The sequence below is a fragment of the Wyeomyia smithii genome, chromosome 1 (genome assembly GCF_029784165.1).
Source record: "Wyeomyia smithii strain HCP4-BCI-WySm-NY-G18 chromosome 1, ASM2978416v1, whole genome shotgun sequence".
Taxonomy (NCBI): Eukaryota; Metazoa; Arthropoda; class Insecta; order Diptera; family Culicidae; genus Wyeomyia; species Wyeomyia smithii.
Window position 1 is genome coordinate 137,832,378 of NC_073694.1, and position 21,503 is coordinate 137,853,880.

General features: G+C 33.0%; 2 protein-coding genes across 4 annotated transcripts in view; both read right to left on the minus strand.

The window, feature by feature from the left end:
* The window catches only part of LOC129723485 (uncharacterized), an 89,361-nt gene that overhangs the window by 56,378 nt on the left and 11,480 nt on the right, over positions 1-21,503 (minus strand). The window lies entirely within an intron of this gene.
* LOC129723495 (uncharacterized) lies at positions 1,630-10,078 on the minus strand. 2 transcript variants are annotated; one of them, XM_055677750.1, is made up of 7 exons: positions 9,738-10,078; positions 9,317-9,571; positions 5,427-5,859; positions 3,749-3,909; positions 3,517-3,691; positions 2,361-2,491; positions 1,630-2,298 (listed from the first exon to the last, which is right to left on the minus strand). In XM_055677750.1, the coding sequence occupies exons 2-7, from the start codon at positions 9,554-9,556 to the stop codon at positions 1,963-1,965; spliced, it is 1,476 nt and encodes a 491-aa protein (XP_055533725.1). In that variant the 5' UTR covers positions 9,557-9,571; positions 9,738-10,078; the 3' UTR covers positions 1,630-1,962. The 2 variants fall into 2 exon arrangements, with proteins under 2 accessions (XP_055533725.1, XP_055533732.1); XM_055677757.1 differs by lacking the exon at positions 9,738-10,078 and having other exon boundaries at positions 9,317-9,586.

Consider the following 21,503-nt stretch of genomic DNA (forward strand, 5'->3'; position numbering starts at 1 on the left):
GATACCAAAATAAGCTTAAAATCGCCGGAAACGTTTTTAAATACCAGAAAATGCTAATTTCAAATCTAGTCTAGTCTAGTCTACACTAACACAGCCAGTACTTGAAAGGATCCTGGAAAATGATATCCATCATTTGAAAAAATGATTTCCATACATTTTTCTTGTCAACGGCCAGGCCTACTGTGTAGCGCAATATAATACAATATAATCTAAGATCGGGGACAATCCGTACCAACCGATCCGTATGTAAGAAGTAATATACCTAATTCGTTGGGAGTGATAAAGCTAAGAAAGTACACTCCTTTGTTGACCAATCTCCTGGGATGGAACATAGGTATTTCCTCCTTATGTTCGGGTTTCAAAACCAAGGATATAGCGCCTTTACTCGCTTCAACTGTTACGGTTGGAACTTGAGTACTAACTCTAGTCCTAGCATTTTTGCTTATGGTTATAGCGCCATTACTCGCTCTCTGAAAGGAATATGAATTAATTCAAATCTCTGAAAGGAATATGAAACAAATTTGAGTTCCATTTATACTGAGAAACGGTTTATATCTCCTGTTTCTTTAACAAAATATCAAAAACATGGTAACATTCATGCATCCAAAGCCCAAATATTAGACAAAAGTGCATTAACACTATTTACAACATAAAATTCTTAATTTATCCTCGAAACGCTAAAGTAATCATGTCTCGTATTATATTTTTTAACTTGAACATATAACATATTTGTCAAAAACTCTGTCTGGGAGCAGAGTAATTATTCAAAAGCTAGAAAAGTCATAAAAAGGTATGGAGTTCAACATCAAGTTCGGCATTATATTGCACACAGATTCATCAACGCGAATGCACACAATTTCATACGATAAATATAATGTACAGCTGTTTATTCTTCATTCTCTAATGCAAGAAAGCAAGTGAAAAAAACAGCAACTATGTGACCAAAAATAAAACGAAATTCGCCCGAACTTTCCATAACATCATAACAACTGACTCTCATCAATGACTCACCCAGGTACCGAAAATAAATTACTGCACTTTTCAAGATGAACTCGCGAAGATATCGAAGATCTAGGAAGGAACCCCAAGGAGTTATTTATTTGACCCTGCTTTCAGTCCTTTCCGAACACTGTGCTACGTCCACCTCCATCGCGTGGATCGTCCACCGAAGTTTGAAAAAACTCACACCAGAATAGAAGTATAAAAAAAAAAAACAACTTAGCTGTTCCAAGCACCGAGGCAGACCGATGTGTCTCCTTTACTTTCGGCCTCCCTAATCTCGTTACAGCGAGTATCCACCGGAGCTGGTCTTCTGTAATGCACAGCACTCCAATATCAAAACGATGCGTCAACTGCCAGCGATGAACAGCAACAAAAGATCTTGAGCACAGGTTGTTCGACTCCAGGGCAGCAACAACGGGATCAGTTAACCAATTCCTATGCGTGACTCCAGTTCGTATTCGTATGAGTAATTCCAGTTGTATAAATATTTGTTTTTTTCACAAAACAAAATCGAAACTCTGTAAATTGTGACACGAAAACTTTTCGCGTCCGTTCGCTTTCGTAGCTTACTGCGATCTCCAATAAACACAAACTTGTAGTACTACTTATTAACTACAAGTTTGTCATTCAACGTTTCCCAAAATTGTGCGTGTGAAGCGAGCTAACGGCAAAACGTAACAGCAATCGAAAAAACACCCTTAAATTTAATATGCCACCTTGACCATAGATGTTGCTTTTCCATTCCTCAGTCTCGTGAAATTTATTACCTTACGTGCCTTCATGTATTTTTAAATCGTCATATGAAGAAAGCTTAATAGAAAATATTATTGTCCTTGAGGAGCGAGCTATCGGCACGCGACGCAACCTTGGCTTATGGTGTATCGAAAAATCATCTATTTATTTCATTTATAACTATAAACAGCTTAAACAACATAAAAACTTAACAACATATAACAAACGCTAACAGCGATCTAAGTCAGCTATGAATGCAGTTGTTGAGGAGTCCAGACGATCTCCAGAGAATGATATTTTATAAAAGTAAAACTGAATAAACTTTAGAACGTTTTCGCATTCTTCCGCGTATCGCAAATGGAAAACAGTGTGTAGTTTAAACAAGAGGTCCAAAGCCGATACAATGCTGCTACAAGGGAACTTAATGTTGTCCAAGATTACGAAGAATTTGTTGTTGATGTTTGCAATAGAACCAAAAGCCACTATGAATGGCTGTACAGTTTTCCCCAAGTTCCGAGCTTCCAGTTGTCGAGACGCGATGGTTTCCTCTAAAGTGGCCTCTGTCTACAAGTAGTGTTGTTGAAAATCAACAGACATTAATGTATGTAACGTATAAATTTATTTACCGCCAGTACACAAATGAACGCTTGTCTGCTTTGCAATAAGGACGGTTTTGTGCGTTTTCTACCTCCTCTTTTTATGAAGTATTGACGAATTATTAATGGCAATGCGTACAACGCGAGAAATATGGAGTACTCTAAAAGAATAAGCTATAATTATGACAGGCTTTAAATACTGAACAATTTCCAAAAAAGCAACTAAATAGATTATTTATGATCGGATTGAAACTTTACTCAGATGTTCCTATGGGCTATAGATATCATTTTGTGCTATTAGTATTTTTTTTTTAATCATGACTTAGTTTTGAGAGAGGTTTATATAAAAATGATATTGATTAAAAATATATTTGAAGCCAGAACGATTTGTTTGATCGGTAAAATGTCTACGTTGTGAACAATATTTTTTTTCTAATGAAAATATTCGCCGTTTAACAAGATAAAAAATTTACGGAAAAAACATTAATAAATTGAATATTAGAAAAACATATTTTTAAAAATCTGAATTTTTCTCTATGAAAACCACACAATGTTAGTTTAACATTGATAGTTGTTCGAACTTAGCATGAATCAAGCATAAAAAGATGAAACTTTTAAAAACATTTTTTTTTCATATTTTTACTGGGTATTTTTTAAGGACAAAATTACTGTTTATAACTCTGCCGAAGATACCTTATCAAATATTTTAAATATATTTGTTTTATTTTCAGAAGTTTTAAACTTTTTGCTTCTACTGTGTTTATTTTCTCTGGAGAGACAACACTGTTATCTAGAAACTCATCTGACTCTAAAAATAAATGTAACCATCAATACCGGTTTTACATAAAACCTTTTCAAAAATCAGTCGTTATTTACAACAATTATCAATAGCACAAAATGACATCTCTAGCACGTTGGAACATCTGCGTAAGGTTTCAATCAATTAAAAAACGACAGTTAATAAATTATATAGAGATTGGGACGTTTTTTGAAAAATTGCGCTATATTCGAATTTTAGTTTTTTTTTGTTGCTACGGCTGAGACGCATAACTGTGTAAAATGAAGAGTATTTCAAATAGAACTTGACAGAACTTCTATCGTTCTTACATCAATAGGAAAACTTCGTCAATTGCGTCTTGCGACTAACAAGAAAAACTCATTACTAATCCAATTGACTTTTGCCTACCAGTGAGTTGAAAATGGTCTGTAAAAATAGAAGCCAAATTGTTCAATAAATCCATGTCCTCGACAATTAGCTGTTTGTAGTTTTCGAAAATGTTTTTGAATCGGCGAACGAAAGGGAAAATACGTTCCTCGAGCCTAACATGATTCGGCAGAATTTTTTTGAAGTCCACAGATATCTGTACATAAGAACGTGAATTAATAAATAAAACTTGTTACAAGATGATCGATATTACTAATTGATGCACATCCGCATAATGGGTTAAGACATCCCAATCTCCGAACGCTAATTTTCCCGTGACCGACTGGAAACGTCGCAGTGGGTAGCTGGTAATCCATAGGTTCATAATTTCTTCCTTTCGATCAAAGCCGATTATGTTCAATTTGATTTTGGCAGCTGCGGATTGAAATAAACACATTGCATGAACAGCAATTGGAAAAAATGTTCAAATATAAATTATAATTAAAATTCGATTCAAAATTAAACACAAAGTCACAGTCACAAAAATTCAAATAACATAAATGTTTCACTGTATTGAAATAAAAATTAAAACAAATATTACAATTTATATTCGACTTAGAACTAAAATGAAAACCATAACATTAAAATTATTCTAAAATAAAACTATAATCAATTTTTTTATTGAAATTATCTTTAAAATTAAGATTAGAATAAAAACTGAGTTTAAAATGATTTTAAAACAGAAAATATATTAAAACATATTAAAATTGAAATAAACTTAAAATAACTATTAAAATTAATATTAAAATGTATGAATTGAAATTTAATTGAAAATAATATTAAAATTGGTCGGCTTGCAGCCAAACCGAACCAGGCGTCAAAAACATTATATCGAGTAATCGGTGTTCAAAGCTGCTGCGGAGAATTTTTCGTTATAATATCATTATGAGCTGTTCGAATGATCTCGTTTTTTCATGAAAGATGAATTATTAATTTTAACATTCCTAGTGAAAACTCAATTTCGAAAATAAACGGTGCTTCGTTTGGTTTGGTCGCACGCCGACCAATTTATAACAAAATTAATATCAAAATTTAAATTAAAATTAAATTAAAATTTAATTTAAATTAAATTAAAATTAAATTAGAATTAAATTAAAATTAAATTAAAATTAAATTGAAATTAAATTAAAATTAAAATAAAATTAAATTAAAATTAAATTAAAATTAAATTAAAATTAAATTAAAATTAAATTAAAATTAAATTAAAATTAAATTAAATTAAAATTAAATTAAAATTAAATTAAAATTAAATTAAAATTAAATTAAAATTAAATTAAAATTAAATTAAAATTAAATTAAAACTAAATTAAAATTAAATTAAAATTAAATTAAAATAAGACTAAAATTAAATTAAAATTAAATCAAAATTTAATTAAAATTAAATTAAAATTAAATTAAAATCAAATTAAAATTAAATTAAAATTAAATTAAAATTAAATTAAAATTAAATTAAAATAAATTAAAATTAAATTAAAATAAATTAAAATTAAATTAAATTTAAATTAAAATTAAATTAAAATAAAATAAAATAAATTTGAAATAATATAAATTAAAATTGAATTTAAAATTGAAATTGAAATAATGTTAAAATAACATAAAAATTAAATTAAAACTGATTTGAAATTAGAATAATATTAAAATTGATATGTATCAGAAATATTAAATTAATATTAAAAATTAAATTGAAATTAACTTTGAATTTAAAATGTGAATCAACCTGATATTGACATTAACATTGAAATATATATTTAAATGAGATTGAAAATTAAAATTAATACCCTAATTTGAATCGAAATCCGAATTATAAGTCATTTTTTGATTCAAATTTTAATCAAGTGAATTTCAAACCAATCTATTGGATTTAAATTTTACATTTATAGAATATGTTTCACCTTGGCATTGATCACGTTCTTCGGCACTTAATTGATTCCATTGATCTTCAAATCGTTTTGGACTTTCTGGCTGTTGTTCATTTTCTGCTGTGGCTGCTGTTAGATTATATATACCTTTCTTGAATCTTGTATCATGCTGTTGCATATATTTATACCGAGTAAATAGTAACCCTGCAGCTGCCTGGTTCTGACTCTTCGGAATGTACCAGGTACGTGGGTCTTCATGCGGCAACTGGTTACATATGATTTGTACCATTTTAGTAAAGTCCGATGCCAGAATTTTTCCTTTTCCCAACACGAAGAAATGTTCAACTACAGCATCTTTGATATATTTTCGACATTCCGGTGTGCTCAGATTACTTTCATTGTCGTTGTTGGAAATATCAAGGAATTTACGTCCTGATTCTGATCGCTCACAAATTTTCAGCAAACTCTGTTGGACAGGACATTTTACGTAATTAAATACTCTTAATCATTATGCGCTTCGAAACTTCTTAAATTATAATATAATATAATATATATATATATATATATATATATATATATATATATATATATATATATATATATATATATATATATATATATATATATATATATATATATAAATTAAAGAAAGAGAAAGGAGGGTAATATTTATGTAGTTTTGGAACGGTTTAAGAGAAATAAAAATATATTCAAGTTCGATTCTAGATATATAACCAGACAATGAGCAGTGCAGTCACCAAAAACAGTAATCTGATTGAAACCGTTTTCATCGACTTTTTTACTAAAAACAAAGTTGCTTTTCAGATTTTCTATTGACAATCTGTATTCATTCCATTTATTCACGAGAAAACCTGTTGTTATCTAGAAACTAACATTTTTATTGCTAAAAATCGTGACATATATCGTGAGCTGTGGGGTCTCTATGCATGAAATTTATCTATCAGCAAGCCATCGTATAATGGAGCCTCGACTGAAAGAGCAATTGAGACTCAACCACTAAGCTATGCATTTTTTTTATATTCTTAATGAATTTCAAGGCTCACGCCGAAAATGTCCACTAGAAAAAAAATCATCTTCAATTTTTGGTATTCGAAGAACATCTTCTAAGCATATTACTACCGAATCAATCACTAAAAACTGCCCTATAAAAATACATTTGAGCGAGAAAGAAAAATCATGTACCGAACGAAAAGCAAAAAAATCCTTAAAAAAAATCTTTTTAAACAGCTAAAAGTTCACAAATGTTCTGAAGCTTCACTGGCTTTTTCAGATTTTTTCCTGATAATTTCAGGTTTTTTCTAGGGAGATCGGAGTAAACCATGAACGCGAACGGACGGGTTTTTTTTCTGTCAGTTTGGATATCAAAATTATTTTAGAAAAAAGTGGTATAAATGCCATTTTCATTGGTGGATTATTTAGTTTATTCCTGCCCGGAGTTGTGGTTAATCAAGATCTTGAAATAGAGAAACAAAGTTTGGTGCGGTCATTTTTGTTTCTCTGGTCAGTGATACGCAAAGTATATCGTGGGAGTACGTGCAACGCGTTGCTAATCGCTAAGTTTTCTTAATTATTGCGTGTGAAAACAGTGAAGAAAACATGAAAAGTTGGTGTTAAATACGTTAATTGGCCTTGATTATTCTCGAATGTGCGTTTTGTGGAGAAAAAAAAACGACTTCGTTGGACTTTGACCGGCGTAAAAAGAAACGGGAAAATAACTATCAGAAGAGAACAGTGCTCACTGGACACAGATAAAGCAGGATAAATCTTTTGCCGGATTATTGAGATCATGGAATTTCCTTAATGCATATTTCTGTTAATAAGCTAAGTATATTTTTTCCTTAGTACTGAAAATCTGTTCAAAGTTTCATCCGCGATGGACGTTTGCCACGCGGGGGCTAGAAACATAGCAACAAAAATCTTTTTGTTTGTTTTTATTTGGTGTAGACCAGTGACCCGGGGTTGCCAGCTATAATAAAAAGACTACGAACTTAAATTCAATCTGATGACTTTTGTTGGGCTCGTTTTATAATTAGTTTGGCTTTTGAAAAATGAGCTGTGAATGCATGACACTCTTACAAAACAAAATAGGCAGTTTTACAATATAGTTTAAAAATAGTTTGAAAATTCAATATCGCGCTCGACAAATATTTGATCCCATCGTCTACCATGCCCTAACTGGTCGGTTACAGACATTTCACTTAGTTCTATGCTTTTATTTTATGACTTTTCTAGCTTTTGGACAATTGTAATACACATAAACAATTTTTATTTAATTATACTGTAACCGTTTTGGTCGGGCTGACGATAGTCCACGACAACTAAATTTTGATTGCGATTGTTTTGGCATTTTGTTAATAAACTTAGCACTTTGTTTGGTTTGATATGCATATTTGCATTTTTCCTAGTTTTTAGGCTTTGGAGGCATGAAACTTTGCCAGTAGGTATCTTAGTTTATTTATTATAAGAGAGAACCGGTGCGAAACACCGGTAGTCGGTAGAAGGGAATAGTGCTGCCGTGCATAACGCTCCGGTGTAAACGCGTCTTCGGCTCGGGTTAGTTAAGCACATCTAAGGGTTTACAGAGTGTAGTGAATCGCTTTTTAAGAACAGACGAATGTCGTTAGTCGACCTGTTAAGCAGAAAGCCATATCTCCGGGTGACCGAATATCTACCGTTATAATTTTCGGTATAAAGAGGGTCCTTCACGAAGAAACGATAGAAGTGGCGAGACGTTAACGTGGACTCAACTCCAGTAGTTTTCGTAAAATCGTGTAGTCAGCTGAGATAAATCAATGGGAGATACGTTTCGGTAGTTGTATAAGGACTTCATAAACAGATGTCTGAATGTCTCGTCGATACCTTCCATGAGTTCGTGTTTTCTACAGATAGATTATCAACGCGATGTAGTTTTCGGTATAACCTCTTGGAGGAAACAATAGAAGTGTCGAGACGTTAACGTGGATAGAGCTTTCGTAGCTCTCGTAACATTGTGTAGTCGGCTGAGATACACCAATGGGAGACTCTCTTCGGTAGTTGCATGATGATTTGTTGAGGGAATGTTCGAATATTTTAGTCTGTATTAATTTAATCGCAGTTCCGGTATTCTCGCGTGCCCTTTTTTCGGTGGTATATCAAACAGAACGAGTTCGAATCGCGTAATAATTTTCGCGGAGGTTAATATGAACTTGTAGGCGCGATATTTGCTATGAACCCGGTACCCGAATTCAGCGCATCGTTTACCAAAACGAAATCTGCTGCAAACCCTACCCTTTTCTCCAACATCCCAGTGATTTCTCGTGGAAGTGCAGAGGTGTTCTCGGCTTCCAATAAAGCGAGTATCACGTCAACATATTCCCATACACACTCCTTCTTTGACCTGCATTCGGATGCGGCCGGCGCTGGTATTGCCTAACATAAAGATAAGATCACCAGTTTTTACACATTGAGGATGAATGTTAGTCCCAAACATCACCCATTGGTTCTCTGTGTAATTACAGCTGATCTGGCAATAACGGAGTAGCAACCGCGGGCGGTCAATCATGCTCATGCTCATGCTCATGCTCATAATTTCAGGTTTTTTCTAGGCAACACCCTATGAGTTATTCATGAACGGTGAGTTTTTGAAGGAAAGTGTTTCGCAGTTCTAAAAAGTCGAAATTGAAGACTCGGCGCCTCTGTCGAAGGCAAAATCAAGGGCGAGAATGTTCTCATCCCGAGAATACAAATCATTTTGAACGATTTGCCTTTTGAATTCAAACGTTTTATACATAATATTACATACAGACCTTGGAACAGAATTGCAAGAATACCAGGAAAGTACTAGCATGTTTTCATAAATCGTAATCCTATATGAATCTCTCCATAGAACTAAAATGAGTAAATTTTTTATTATGCATACTTACTTCATGTGCGCATACTGGTGCTGGTAAGTTTACTTGGCATGCCTTGTTTGCCACAATTAATTTTAACGATCGTAAAAAATCCATACGATCTCGCAAGTTTGGCATTATATTCTGGAGTTCTCCTATATTTTCTTCAAAGTACCAGAAGTCGTCGAATTTGACTCCTGCTTTTTCAAGGTGGGGTTCAATTCGTTCTAAGCCATGGGACTTCAGGAAGTCGCGAGCTGCTGTGTCTGCCATAATCGTCACAATTAACTGTTGAACGAAAAGTATCGCTGTGTTATTTTTTGAGGTTTCCGTAAACACAAATCACAAATGGAAGCTCTGTAGGTCACTGAAACCGCACTGAAATGTGTTTGTGGCAGTCATTTCTATTTCCTTGAACACCAACAATAACTCTGGAAAAAGAACCAACCCTTACCTAGATAGTTTTCCGTATTAAATATTTAATTGTGAACCGGCCACTTTTTGATTCGCATGTTCAGATCACTGTTTCTAACTTGAAAAGAAAAAGCTGATACACTGCGATCAGAGTTGCCGGAGATGATTGCAAAATCATTGACAGCGAATATAAGATTTCTTCTTCGTTTGGTTTTCATGCAATTTTCAACATCGCTTGTATCCGCTTGCGAGAACGCAAATGTTTGTGTTTTCCTTCAACACATTGTGTTCACCGATCATGATATTATTCCCAAAGGCATATTGCATATAAAGGTTTGGAAATCATCAACATGTATGGTGGAGAAGAAATGTACCTGGCAGCTCTTGACACATTGTTTTCTTTTTCCCATATGTGTACAATGAACAAATTAACACACGTACACCGGATGAATTGGAGAAGGAAGAAACAGCAACTAGTCATCTAAGGTGTCATTCAAAAACCATACTATTAGGTGTTGACAAAAGGGGTTATTATAATTGAGAGGCTGAATATGAACGACTTGAATAACTCAGTTGGTGACTGTTAACATTATAATTTGCACCGTATACTAGATTTTTAAAAACAAATTGTGTATCCCATAGAATCCCATAGTTATCCTGCTTTAACAGAGGTTTTGGAATTCTGGGTAAATCGTAAAAGTAAATTTTCACTAGTTGCTGGTGTGTGTAAAGCAAATTATCTTTTATATGATAACGAATTTTTGGTCAATGTAGTTGTTACGACCATTATTGGATACAAGATCTCGTAAGATATGCAAAATATTTGACAGTGTGTGTGGTTATTTGACTGGAAATGAATTTTATTACTTTTTAAGTAATAAAATTATTACAAAAAGTAGAATTTTTTGTTGTTACTTTTAAAGTAACAAGGAAAACTTTTGCGTGTATAAGAGGGTATTCGTTCTTTTGATAGTAGTGTTAAATAGAAACATAACCTATTCTCAATATTCAATTCCATTCTACTAAGACGCTCAAGAAGACATTTATTTATTCGTTCTAGAACAAGGTGTTCAAACACAGAAAGCACTTGTACAACGATCAAGATTAAGACCCAAGTAAAAAAGTCCCGATGCCGCAATTTTCCATCATATCCACATATCGTCGGTGCTTCTAGTGCATGAGGATGTCTAAAGTTTTTGGTTGGTATGAAAGTTAACACATAACAAATTCTAAACAAAACTTGTACTTATCTAACTGAACTCCTCACGGAACTTACTACCAAAGTAACAGTAGCAATTTTATGATGCACTTGAAAATATTGTGATTTCATGTCCCTTTACGCCGAGCATTATTCGTGTTATTCTTCCAAACAAATTTAGAACGCATTCCCAGCGTGAAAAAGACTTCAGCCACTAGTGGCTATTGTTTTCATGCTTTTTTTTTCATTGGTCCAAAAAGTGGTTTTGAGGCACGACTTCCGGAAGATTGATTATATCAAACAAATTTTACTTAAGCCTGATCTTCTCAAACCTGAAGAAAAACAATTTTCTTTTCCGATTTTTCTCCCTGTCATTCTTTTCAATTCTTGATTTTGTTGCGGTCACCTATAGTTACCATGAAAGGAAACTTTATCGTAACTCTTATTTCATTACACTAAGGACTGTTTTTCACGCGGGGGATGCGTCCCAAATTTGTACGGGACTGCGTAAAAAAGACTTTTTTGATTTGCAAATATAACGAAGAAAATCGTCATACAACGTTTGAACCTCGTTTGAATATCATAGTGGTCAGTCAAGAGACCAAAATTCAACATTTTAAATTTTCAATATTTGCACCAAAAATCGTGATTTTTATTCGAAAACGGATATTTGATTACCTTTGGCATAAAACGGAAAACCTGATTGAAATGAGGTCGATATCGACGATGTACCGTATTTGAGTTAAAAAGGAAAGCAACCCGCGCCATTTTTGACCATCCCACCAAGCGTGGTTCAAGTGTTTCAGAACATGTCAATTGCATATGCTTGTTTTTGGTTCACCTGGTTCACCAATCAGAAACAATGAAAGTGCGTCATAATTTTATATCCAACGTGCGTGGAGTTATCAATCAGGCACATCAAAATTGACTTTTAAACCACTGTGTATTGGTTTCATTTTTTAGAACACAACCAGGGTTGATATTTGTTGACACTCTTGAGTGAAAGTGAAAAAAAGCATCCATAAACGTTATTTTTTTACAATCCTTTCAGAGTTCTCCTTTCCCGCTTTTTGCATGGAAGTGAACTGTCAAAACACCTCGTTATATTTCATGCGATGAAAGCAAGACAACCAAATCAGTTTATCAGTTAACGAAGATTGTCAAGGCATCGGTCAGTGTCAGTGAAAAAGTGTTTCGGTGAGGTTTATTTTGGTTGAGTGGACTGTTTGTTTTTCTTTTTCGCTTTGAAGTGAAGATCATTTGGTTGGATTTGTCGTCAAATTTTATTCCGTAACCGTGAACAATGCGCGCGATCTATTTCATCTGAGTATAACAGCACGTTACTAGGACGAAAATCTAGTGTATCTGAAAGAGTGCTGCGATCATTGGAAGTGAAAATTGAAAATGATTGGCTATAATTTTCGAAGAATTTTGCTGGTGAAAATGACTTTTATCAGCACTGAACACAACTCATTTTTGAGAAGCTATTTCAAAATGTTATTTTAAGAAGGTATTGATGATTACAAATATTTTTAAAGCCAAAACGGTTTGTTTGATCGGTGTGACGTCTTCAACAAAGTTGCAGGTAGTAATTCCGTTTCAAAATAGAAAAACAATATACACTCTAAAAACATTTTTTTTTCTTTGAGGACATATTGTTTTGGAAGGTCAAAATTATTTATTATCTACAACATTGCCAAAGACACTATGCCAGTCAATTGTTTAAACAAACCGTTTTGGCTGTGAAAATGTTTTTAATCTCCAATAGAGCACTCTATGGGGAATTAAAAATACAGGTCGGACTCGATTATATATATAGTCTCCGATTTTTTTTCACTATATATAATCGAATCAGAGAAAAATATGTTTTACATTTATTTTTCATAAATGATTTGTTGTTTTAGAATAAATAAGAAGACTTTTATTCTTGATTCATCCCCCCTAAAGTCAGAAAACACATTTCTACCAAAAAAAAAAATACATATCTTGTAGTTATTCCTGATATAATTGCAGTCAAATGTAAAGAAAATTTAAAAAAAATTATAAAAGTATATGTAGATTTGTCAACTTGTTTGTATATAATTTCTCAAATTTTAAAAATTTAAATTTTCTTTTTTTAAATTTTCTTTTGATTTTTATTTTGAAATTATTTTTATTCAGGTACTTTTGTTTAAATATTTTTAGTTTTTTTATATTTAATTTTTTTTAAACAATTTTCAAAATTAATTTTTTTTTCAATTTTTTTTCTATTTTTCCCCTTTTTATCAAGCGTTACGTATTTTGTAGATATTAGCTCTAGATAAGTCATATTTGAAAATCAAGAAAAATTTTTTTTTGCTTCTATATATAATCGAGTCCTAAAATTATATATATATATATATATATATATATATATATATATATATATATATATATATATATATATATATATATATATATATATATATATATATATATATATATATATATATATATATATATATATATATATATATATATATATATATATATAATCGAATCATATATAATCGAGTCAATATATAATGGAGTCTCTATATAATCGAGTCCGACCTGTATTTTTAACTGTCGAAACGGTTTGTTTGATTAGCATAGTGTCTTTGGCAAAACTGCAGATAATATTTCGTCCTTCCGAAAAAATATACACTGCGAAAAAAAACAGAATAAAAAACCACAAGTATTTCAATGAACGCATGATAAAACTTGATGAATTCAGTAATGTTTTGATAAAACTACCGTCAAACATAAGTAAAAATAATTTGCATAGGGAGTATCACTAGGGTAGTCTCGGTAATAAACAAGTGAAACAACGCTTTAAATACAAATTTCAATTGAAGATATCACAACCTTTGAATTTTCAAATTCATCGAGGTATATTCAACCTCTCATATATTCCACTAAAACTGTGTGTGTATGTTTGCCGATTCAGAATCGATAGATTAATTAAGATTGTAATTAAAACATAAAAAGGTTATCATAAGTCAACACGTTTTACGCCCCTGTTAAATAATTATTGATAATAAGCTAGTCGTCCTACAAAGTTAAATTGAAAAACAATTTTAAATGCAGAAGACTTCTCATAGTGAATTTTCTTGCCGAATGAAATCAAAACACAATTGTGTTTTTGCAAACTAATTTTTTTTGGTGGACTGCTGACAAATATTCGACATATCATGATAATAGAATACTGACTTCAAAAATAGGGGAAATTTTCACGAAAACACATGAGATTTATCGAAATGGATATTACATAGCATTTATTAACCCTTTATAAGACAGTGACAACAATATTGCCACCCTCAACTTTCGTTTTTTTCTGCTTGATATTTATTGGCTGCTGTATGGTCAGAATTCGGTAATTTCTTTTTGCTTCGGCCCGTGAAAGAGTTGAGCATCAAATTGTTTCAATAGGTTTCTGATCGTTTTAGAGGAAAAAGTTGTTACATTAAAATTAAGGGTAATTTTTAAGGGCCTTCTCTTGAAAGGTAAATAAAACATTGAAAAATGCTTTATGTATACAAAAGCTTCATTGTAATCTTTTAACTGATACTTACCATTAACTGTTTTAAGAGTACTTGCAAATGTAGACCACGACTGCGTTTCCAAAAGTTTATACGGAAGGTTGATTTGTTTGATGATACACAACAAAATGTTGTGAACACATTAGAGAAATGTCATTCGGTATAAAAGGGTACGCACCAGTAATTTGAGGAAGTATATTTAATGTGGCATATGAGACTAGGGTAAGGAACGGCTTAAGCAGTAGCGCCTATTTTATTCAGTCGAAGAAAACAGGCCTCAAACTCCTGAATTTTGATCAATATCGACCATTTCAATGATGAAAATGAAAACTTTGATTGTCTAGCTGCCTTACGAATATAAGAAATACCGTTAATCACAAATCTGTTAACAAACATCAATCGAAAAATCGACCTATATTGCAGCCATTCAGGAGCCACTTCGGGTGCTGAAAAAAACGCCTGCAAAAAAGATGGAAACTGCTTAAAATGGGTTCGGGGTGATTGGAATAGTGTCCCTCGATTGGTAACTTTAATTGATTATTGTTAAAGTTTGCTAACATTTACAATCTGAAAACAAGTTCTGCCAGAGAAAAAGATAGAAAACAGATTGAAATACTTCTGTTTAAATTTCACCCAACACAATTCGAGTATTTCGTCTCAATACACTGGCGGATCCTAAAGCTGCTTAGAATATGTTTCCTACCGTATGTATAGTTCGAAAATGAATCAGGGAAATTTTAATGCTAGAAAGCATTTAAATTCAAAATCATTCATCTTCACAGAAGGCCTCAGTGCAGTAAACAGAGATGATATGAAGACACAACAGCTAGGTGAAACAGACGATTCGTCCGCTTGAAATTGCTTAGACAATTCATGGTTAAATATTATTTCCAGTACAATTCACTGTGAAACTCAACACCATCCGGTGCAACCACACAGAACTCTCACTTTCAAACGAAACGTTAAACCCTTTTCCGTCAATAACCTACACACATGTTCGCTGTGTGAACCTCCCCTTCGCTGTACGTATATATATTTATATGTTCGTGCAACACTAAACGTTTTTGTTATGAGTCCATCAAGCCAGCCAATCGGTCGATCAGGGAAAAATTATGATGCATAACAGAACTAACCGCAGGCCTGACAGTTCTGACCGTGCACGCCGAATGTCTTGGTGTGACCCAACAGGCAGGAAGAAAAAATGAAGAAATAAGAAACATACAGCAACGGCACACAGTTTACAACTAGTACACATCAAAACTTCAAAATTGTATCAATAAAGTCTATGAAGGCGTATGTTTACATCGTAGCGAAAACAGATATAATAGAGAAGAACAAAATCCAGAACCAGACGATGCACATCTGCATCCTAGTTGGAGTCGGAAAGACTTGTTGTACTTTACACGAGCATACTTTGCTTCTCTAGGTTTCAAACACATGCTTAGGAACGATGAGAAATGTATGTGCAATACAATACAACACGCAAATAGTCGACGAATTGCACGTTGGGCACATTGAAGCACTTTTACGCAAGCATGAAGATGATGTTGGTTTAGAAGAACGCAGTACACGGAGAGCGAAAAAAAGCTACATATCTGAGGTTCGCTATATGGAGGCAGCTGCAGATTCAAAAGGACAAGGATCTGTGCTAATAATAGACCTCTGTGACCTTTTCTTCTGCATTTGGTTTGGGAAGCTGCATACAGGAATGCTATATTTAGCGATGATCGGAAGCAATTCCACCTTGTTCGTATTTGAATTAAACCGTTAAGATATATGCTTGTCTAACAAAATAAATATTATGATGGTTCCGGGTGGTTTAAGAATCACAATCAGGAAACTTCTATCTGGTGCCGGAAATAATCAAACTTTTAGACGTTAGCAGGAAGGTGGCCCATACGATAGGAAAAACACATCGGCTGCAATGCCCGAATGTTGTAAAGCCTAATTTTCCCATAGCACGTTTTATTGACGAAATAACACAAAAACTGAGAAAAAAACTTTTCACTGAAACTTTGAAAATATAGGAAGGAAGCTGATCTGAAATATACATAATCAATGAATGGATGAGAAATTAATCAAAAAGTTACAAGAAAATAAAAAAATCAACTAGAATTGTGAACCTGAATACCGTTATATTGATGAACCTACGATCAAAGACAGTATATCTCAATAATGTGCACTATATCAAATTTCAATTAATAGATGGTTAAAGCAGTATCGTCTTTTTCTGTGCTTTACACAGTTTTAAATTTCATAATTCTTGGTTTGGTTGGCACATTTTTGCGAATTATGGGAATAGTTAAATACTCAATTTATTTCACTTTTACGGCGACAGACCAATTATCGATCCAATGCCGAATCCAGAATACGTCGCCATGTCAGTCGGTCTTGGGCTTCTATCCTCCAATCTCCCTCAACACCTATTTCGCGGACATCCTCGTCGACAGCACACATCAAACAAGTGCGTGGCCTACCTCGAAGCCGACGCCGTCTATCGGGATTTCTGCTTAATATAGTCTTCGCTGGTCGTTGTTCCGGCATTCTAGCAACACGTCCAGCCCACTGCAACCTGCGGTATTTTATCCGCTTGACTATATCCGCCGATTTATACACCTGTTACACTTCATGGTTCATGCGTCTGCGCCAAAAACCGTTTTCTAATTTGCCGCCAAGGATTGAACGCAAAATCCTACGCTAAAAAACACAAAGAGCTCGCCGATCTGCCTCTTTCCACGTCCATGCTTCATGGCCGTAGAGGGATTAGTGTTTTGTAGAGTGCAAGTTTAGTACGGGTTTGCAGACTGCGGGACCTCAGCTGGTTAAGTAATTCGTAGAAGGCCCTGTTTGCAGCGCTTTTTTTCTCACGGCCAACCTCGTTGTCACATGTCACTAATGTACCCAGGTAAATAAATTCGTCCACTACTTCAAAAGTTTACCCATCTAACACCACCTCAGCACCAACATCCGTCGGACTACCACGCTCTCTACCAGCCACTATGTATTTCGTTTTAGCAGAGTTGCTGTGATTCTCGCAGCTTCCCTCCTGAGAGGTCCGAAGGCCTCTGCCACTGCACAACGGTTGGCTCCCTTTCTTCAAACCATCTAATGTCACGAAGGATTCCGATATCAAACCGGCTATCCTGACGCAAGATGTAGAGCCTTCAAGGGTGGCAAGTATCATCCTAATTTGTTTTGTTGTGAAACCATGGTCCAGCATAATTCGCCATAACTCATTTCTGTTAACCGTATCGTACGCTGCCCTAAAGTCAAATGTCCCTTAAGCTGGAAGTACAAAGTCAGCAGAACAAAGAGTTAATAGCATGAAAATTAAGTGCTCATTCGATGCTCATTTAATGCCATATCGCCGAATTTAATGCTCCATCGTTTCTTTGAAAATTGCATTTGTTTGCTAGCTTAAGGAAATAGCTAGCAGACAATATACGAAAATAGCATTTTTGGTCACATGACGGTTCTATAACGGTAAAAAACATTTAATGCTCATTTAATGCTCTTGAAAAAAGTTGATTTTCATGATAATTTTATTGATTTTGTATAAATTTTTCAATAATATTATAATAATATGATAATACATAAATAGCTTCAATTTTTTCAAACATTTTCACCTGAAAACAATCAGAATCCTTTTGATACGATTAGATACCAATTAAATGCTCCCATATGCGAGCAATTTCAATAACTCAGGTGCATTTTTCATTAAATAAATTTTTTTTCAAATATATTGTTCTGCTAGCTTAAGAAAAAAGTTAGCAGAACATTGGCCAGAAACAGCATTTTTAAGCAATAAACTGTTTTAGAATGGTCATAATAATTTAATGCTCATTAAATGCTCTTGAAAAAACCTGATTTTTATGATAATTTTATTGATTTTGCATAAATTTTTCAATAATATTGTAATAATATGATTATACATAAATAGCTTCAATTTTTTCAAACATTTTCCTCTGAAAACAATCAGAATCCTTTTGATACGATTAGATACCAATTCAATGCTCCCATATGCGAGCAGTTTCAATAACTTAGGTACATTTTTCATTAAATATATTTTTTTTCAAAAATATTGTTCTGCTAGCTTAAGAAAAAAGTTAGCAGAACACTGGCCAGAAACAGCATTTTTAAGCAATAAACTGTTGTAGAATGGTCATAATAATTTAATGCTCATTTAATGCTCTTGAAAAAACATGATTTTCATGATAGTTTTATTGATTTTGTATAAATTTTTCAAAAATATGATAATATATGAATAGCTTCACTTTTTTCGAACATTTTCCTTTGAAAACAATCAGAGTCCTTTTGATACGATTAGATACCAATTAAATGCTCCCATATGCGAGCATTTTCAATAACTTAGGTGCATTTTTCATTAAATATATTTTTTTTAAATATTGTTCTGCTAGCTTAAGAAAAAAGTTAGCAGAACATTGGCCAGAAACAGCATTTTCAAGCAATAAACTGTTGTAGAATGATCAAATAGTTTATTGCTCATTAAATGCTCTTGAAAAAACCTGATTTTCATGATAATTTCATTGATGTTGCATAAATTTTTCAATAATATTATAATAATATGATAATACATGAATAGCTTCAATTTTTTCGAACATTTTCCTCTGAAAACAATCAGAATCCTTTTGATACGATTAGATACCAATTAAATGCTCCCATGTGCGAGTAGTTTCAATAACTTAGGTGCATTTTCCATTAAATATATATTTTTTTTAATATTGTTCTGCTAGCTTAAGAAAGAAGTTAGCAGAACATTGGCCAGAAACAGCATTTTTAAGCAATAAACTGTTGTAGAATGGTCATAATAATTTAATGCTCTTTTAATGCTCTCGAAAAAACATGATTTTCATGATAATTTTATTGATTTTGTATAAATTTTTCAAAAATATGATAATATATGAATAGCTTCAATTTTTTCGAACATTTTCCTCTGAAAACAGTCAGAATCCTTTTGATACGATTAGATACCAATTAAATGCTCCCATATGCGAGCAGTTTCAATAACATATGTGCATTTTTCATCATATATATTTTTTTCAAAAATATTGTTCTGCTAGCTTAAGAAAAAAGTTAGCAGAACAATGGCCAGAAACAGCATTTTCAAGCAATAAACCGTTGTAGAATGGTCAAAATAATTTAATGCTCATTAAATGCTCTTGAAAAAAACTGATTTTATGATAATTTCATTGATGTTGCATAAATTTTTCAATAATATTATAATAATATGATAATACATGAATAGCTTCAATTTTTTCAAACATTTTCATCTGAAAACAATCAGAATCCTTTTGATACGATTAGATACCAATTCAATGCTCCCATATGCGAGCAGTTTCAATAACTTAGGTGCATTTTTCATTGAATATATTTTTTTCAAAAATATTGTTCTGCTAGCTTAAGAAAAAAGTTAGCAGAACATTGGCCAAAAACAGCATTTTTAAGCAATAAACTGTTGTAGAATGGTCATAATAATTTAATGCTCAATAAATTCTCTTCAAAAAACCTGATTTTTTTATGATAATTATATTGATTTAGTATAAATTTTTCAATAATATTATAATAATATGATTATACATAAATAGCTTCAATTTTTTCAAACATTTCCCTTTGAAAACAATCAGAAACCTTTTGATACGATTAGATACCAATTGAATGCTTCCATATGCGAGCAGTTTCAATAACTTAGGTGCATTTTTCATTAAATGATAATTTTATTGATTTTTTCTAAATTTTCGATAATAAGATAAAAATATGATTTCCTGTTCCTGTTTTTTGATTTTCAGATTGATTCTGTTGACCTGAAAAAGTTAGAAAGATCGTTTATTTTGTGTTTTTTTTTTCGATCTTTTAAAAAAATTATTTTTCAGCGTGCAGAACTTTTTTTATGCAATTTTGAGTGATTGTCAGGTATCGTGTACCATTTCTAATATTGTCTTATCGGCTTTTGAATGGTTGCGTGCTATTATGACATCATCATGCCTCCATATAGTCCATTTCATTCCTGCCCATAATGCAACTGGTGATGGACTAGCAATAATGAAATGATCGGAGTACAACCAGATCGAACCAATCTCCAAAAACATGATTTCGAGTCTTCGGTGTTCAATGTTCTAGGGATTTTTTGTAATTGGGGAAAACGAGGCGAGCGGCGAGTTACTCGCCTGACCAATTTTGATATTGCAGATGGCTGGATTCGGACAAGCTGGTCTGCGAAACTGTTCGACTCAGCTGTCACCAAACATGTTTCACTCGCATTCTCTAATACAACATTTTGCTCGTCCGTCAGTGACTGGAGGTGAGGCCATATCATTATGAACTATTTAAATGATTTCTGTTCTTCATGTATGATAGATTATTCATTCTCACGTAGGGGTACTGGGGGTTAGCCCGGCACTGAGGGTAAAACCGTCACCCCTAGGATTTTACTAGAAAACGCTAATTAACTGTGTTTTGGAATATGTGAAGTGTTGGTATTTAATATTTTAGATATTTTAAGTCACATCGAAGCCACCGTGAAACGTCAAACGTCAAAATAATAGACTAAACATACGCTACTGCAGCTGATGCGTGAACGGATGTAATTGTTTGTGAGTGGAACTTAAGCTTTTATTCATTTGAAAAGACTAAAATAATTTTTCGTTGCTCTGCAAATTATTGTCTGTATTGTAAGCAATCACAGGAATTCGATCTGAGGTAAATTGAAGCGATAAATTTGTAGAAATACTCTTTTTAAAAAAATGTGTGCTGTCGGGGTAACACCGTCACCCAGTGAGTGGGCTAAACCCGACATAGTCTGAGGCTAGTTGGATGTTACTGACACATATTTCTCATCTATTACCGGTATCTCGCTGATAAATAAATTAATTAATCGACTTAGAACCATGCACTCAAGCTCTTCTGTGATTTATGAATGATTCCAAGGGTTATTAGAGGTGCCAAATGTACTGAATCAAGTCACAAAACTGACGGCTTTTCCGGTGGTATTTGAAATATGCTCCGGTGTGGTCAATGTGATCCTGGTTTCAATGAAACTAGTAAATAATAT